We start from the raw sequence: 4,175 nt of genomic DNA, 5'->3' as shown, positions 1-4,175 counted from the left end.
ATTTTCTCGACTGCATGATAGGTTATCCAGTCATAACATCATCATCATCATCATCTTCTTTCTTGTTTCAATATCTTCCATACAAACCAAACAGCATAAACACCCTTCCCATTTTTCTACAACCAACAACATTTTCACCTTCTAGTAGTCTGAATTCCATCTTAATTTGAACCCGAGTACAAAAATCCAAATTTGGTTGATGACAAACTAAATTCTAACCATCACATACTTTAAATCATGTTTTTAACCTACATCAATTCCATAAAAACCCAAATCTTATGAAACCCTGATTTCAATTACAAACTCAGGTCTTATGAAACCCTGATTTCTAATCTCAATCTTCAGAAACAAATCTCTTATATTGTCCACGGCTTCAATCAATATCACCCATTCACTCGATCATCATCTTCTCGATCTCCACCTCTGATTTTACCTGTGAATCTCTCTGCATAATGATTTTTGATCGAAATCGGTTTAACGATTGGTCGAACAAAAACCTCCTAGATTAAAAGAGAGAGGACGAAGAATAAAAGAACTCATGAAAGAAAAACGAGGAAGAATAAGCGAAGGAAAAACAATTTTAGAAATTCTGGGTGTGGGAGAAATTTTTACCGAGGAAATGGATGCGAGCCTGAAGTTTTTTGTCGGTGGATTTCACAGTGGAGAAAATCTGAAAAATGGGTGTGTTTGTAGTTTTCACTACTTCATTTGCTATCCTGAGCAGGAGCCCAGGTTGTTAGGCTTCGAAGCCAGGCCTGTTTTGGTGGCTTTTATAAGTGGAAGAGATTTTGAATGCTTTGTTGTTTATGGTTTCGAAAACAGCAGAGCAGTATTTGTGAAACGAATTTAAAATTTAAAACTTATTATTGATTTATCCTTTCCCAATAAATATCTCTACGAAGAGATTCACATCTCTATGAGAGATTCGGGTTACATATGTATACATTTGTATATAGCTCTTAATCAAAAGACAATGCATCCTCATCGACCATGGCCTTTTACAAACATCAACATTATTGTTATTCAAGTAATTCTCCTGTGAAATCGGCTTCTCCGGCTTGATGGATGTGTTAGGACAACTTCACCATCTTAGCTTTGAGGGGAAATACTGTAATTTTCAACAACAACAACAACAAAACCACTTCAGTAACTTTGCAATGCATATAGGGTGGAAGTTTTTAAGTGATGAAGAACAGATTTACCCACCTTTTCGATGAGAGATAGATAATATGGCTTGACTTTCTCGACATCAACTCTGACTTTGCTTTTGCTGTAAAGATCATATTTGCTGCATACAAGATATCACGCAGAACAATTAGCACGAGTTCAATCTTCGTTAAACATCAATTTTTCAAGAAAGCGAACAATGAAAGCTTTTAGGGAGTAATTTGCATACTTGAATACATTGAGCCATTTAAGATTTTCGTGGTCCTCTTCGTTCATGAAATGTTTATATGCTCCACATCTATGTAAAGCTGCACATAAAATATCCACCGTTCAGTTAAAAATAATTTGAAATCTATAAAACATAAAGCTTTCGTTTAGATTGATCTGGGATCACTTACGGTAAAAAGAATGGTATCGAATAATAAATAATGCAGCAGATGGTAGAGTAGTCTTGTTTTCTTTGGCTACCAAGTACATATAGTCATCGTGTCCCCAGGACATCATAACATTGTTCAGACCGCAACCCTCTGTGTAAATCCCATTTTTACTGCTGTAAGTTGAGTTACTGTAATCCTCATTGTCCTTGAAGTACTGTAAAAAAGAAAAGAATTAGTCACTAATTCAATTCTATTTCACCAAAAGATTTTGTAAAATAAAATAAAAGCACCTTGAAATGAATGTTGGATTCGTCGAAAGCGCAACCAACAGGGAATGTATCACCAACAACAGCCCATTGAGGAAGTCCACCGAATTTTTCATGAAGAAGAACCTTACCCAAATCTGAAATTTTATGCAATATATTAGATTAGTGAGATTTTTTCACTTGGATCATTTGGTGTTTACATGAATGTGCAATTTTCCTAATCACATACCATGAATAAGGCCAGTTAGATGCAACCAATCTTCGTCAGGATAGTCTCGTCGAATCGCTTCTGCAGTTTGTAGCAAGTGTTCAATTTGAGGTTCATCCAAATCAGGATCACTCTCATCCACAAATTCATTGAGAAGTTCACAACATTCCCAAATACTCATTTCTACTCTATCCAATTTCCCATATTTTTCTCTCATTGTTTTCACCTGTGTTGTGCACAAAACCATTAACTCTGTCAATTTCCCTATAAACGCATCCACAATCCAAAAAAGCCGATTATGCTAAGAGAAAAGATGATGTCTTACGAAATCGTATGATTGGTTAATGTGCTGCATACGATAGAATTCTTCTACGCTGTCCTTTCGCTCGCTTTCAGCATCATAATCCCTGTCAATTAATGTTCAAAATGGCAAAATTAGATTTGATTAAATCACCTTTTCTAGTCCATTTTAGTTACTTAAAACTTGTCAACAGGAGAAATATTATAGGTAGAGCTAAAAACAGATAGAAAAAAATTATGGCCCAGAAAATGCCTTCTGGCAACCACCATCTTTGCACTTTGCAATTTTTTCGGCCCATAACTGGCTTGTGTCGGGTAAATCATATCATCAGTTTCTTAATATACCTGGAGATGCATAAGATTACAGATACATGACTAGATGGCCGCTTGCAAGCAATGAAGCAAGCGACGAACATAAAATTAGTACAAAATGGCAAAGGAATTACCTGAAAGTTTGGCCGAACGCATTACTTTCAGGCATCAAGAAGCCACCATCCAAGACCAATTCATTGGATGTATCATTCTTCATATGAATATCATCAACTTGATGATCAATTCCTGTTCGTTTAATTCATTCATTCATAATCAACATCATAAAAGTATAACAAACAGAAGAAAATAAACTAAAAAGAAAAAGAACTTATATAAGGAATGAAAGTTACCGGTAGGAACTTGAGGCTGCTCAATGAGAATAGTCATCTCTTATAGAAAAAACTTGAAAACTTTGAGAAAAAATATGCAACACAAAAAACTGATGGTACAGTGAAAGAAAGTGTATGAGGATTCTGGTGAAAAGAATGTTGATGGAGTGTGGGTATTTATAGGTGTGATCCGTTGGAACCCTAAAAGATGGGCATTGAATTAGTTGGAAGAGATATATTTTTATCTTAACAAAGAATAGCAATATTGGTTGGCATCTTGATGATACCTATTTTTTAATTCACAGATAAGATGAAATCACATAAATTTCTGGCCTTTTCTTCACCTGCATAAACGTTTGTGAACAACACGCACTTATGTATCTAATTTACCTGCAAACGTCCGTTGAGTTTATCTCCAAAAAAGGCTCCAAGAGGATGATGTGATATTATAGGTTTTGTTAACCCGTTTTAAGTTTAGGTGAGAAAATGTGATTTAGCAATTCAATCAATCCGACTCAGCTTTACGTGTAAATCACATCGATCTACCTCGTTCTGAAAATTGTTAGCAGATTTTCAGTGATTGAGTGGGACCCACGTGACATAGCATCTAGTCAATGAGGTTGACTTTTGAAGAACAGACGTTTGACCTGCAGTGTATCAAGTTGCCCTTAGCTGTGAATGAACCGTCTATCCATGCATGTTGGACAACTCAAAAGGATTGGATAATTCGAATGGGTGGAAACAGACGATCCAGAAGTTGACACATCATCGATTACGTAAAGATTTGTCAACTTTATTATTATTTATTTATTTTTTTAATTTATTTTTTACTAGTTGCAGTAGATTATTGGATATTGACTACTTTCATATTGCCGACTTTTGATTTTGGAGAGACTGTTGTCGTGATATCAATTACCAAAACTGATTTTGGTAGTTAAAAAGTGTGTTGGATACTTGCACCTTTTTGGAGGCGCTTGCCTACTATTCCATTCCAGTAAGCACAATATGTACATTTACACCCGTTTTTCTCCTTTACGCTCAAAAGAGCTCTGAGCTCCTTTCCACTCATGATAACCAAGTATTCTTTGAAAACCTTGTCGCGAAGTAAGTTAATTATGAAAATTATGACTGCTGGCACCAATAATTAGATTTATGTGCTGAGTATCTTGAGAAATTTCTGAACTATAGTCTATCTATGAGAAAGTTGTTGGAAAAT

General features: G+C 35.4%; 1 protein-coding gene across 1 annotated transcript; it reads right to left on the bottom strand.

Moving 5' to 3' along the window:
• Positions 1-832: 832 nt before the first annotated feature.
• LOC113348066 (probable inositol oxygenase) lies at positions 833-3,141 on the bottom strand. The gene is made up of 9 exons (XM_026591767.1): positions 2,981-3,141; positions 2,765-2,876; positions 2,344-2,425; positions 2,040-2,244; positions 1,835-1,947; positions 1,566-1,758; positions 1,397-1,475; positions 1,207-1,288; positions 833-1,108 (listed from the first exon to the last, which is right to left on the bottom strand). Exons 1-9 carry the CDS (start codon positions 3,015-3,017, stop codon positions 1,082-1,084), a joined length of 930 nt encoding a protein of 309 aa, XP_026447552.1. The 5' UTR covers positions 3,018-3,141; the 3' UTR covers positions 833-1,081.
• Between the last annotated feature and the right edge of the window lie 1,034 nt (positions 3,142-4,175).

This window comes from Papaver somniferum, chromosome 2, assembly GCF_003573695.1.
Source record: "Papaver somniferum cultivar HN1 chromosome 2, ASM357369v1, whole genome shotgun sequence".
Taxonomy (NCBI): Eukaryota; Viridiplantae; Streptophyta; class Magnoliopsida; order Ranunculales; family Papaveraceae; genus Papaver; species Papaver somniferum.
This window is presented reverse-complemented; position numbering and strand designations above follow the sequence as displayed.

Bases quoted from the DNA above. Each gene is read 5' to 3' on its own strand.
- LOC113348066 (XM_026591767.1), bottom strand. From the start codon at position 3,017: ATGACTATTCTCATTGAGCAGCCTCAAGTTCCTACCG. The intron at 1,759-1,834 runs GTGCTTTTATTT...TCTTTTTTACAG, and splicing joins AATCCAACATTCATTTCAAG to TACTTCAAGGACAATGAGGA. The intron at 1,109-1,206 runs GTGGGTAAATCT...TGAAAATTACAG, and splicing joins ATCTATCTCTCATCGAAAAG to TATTTCCCCTCAAAGCTAAG.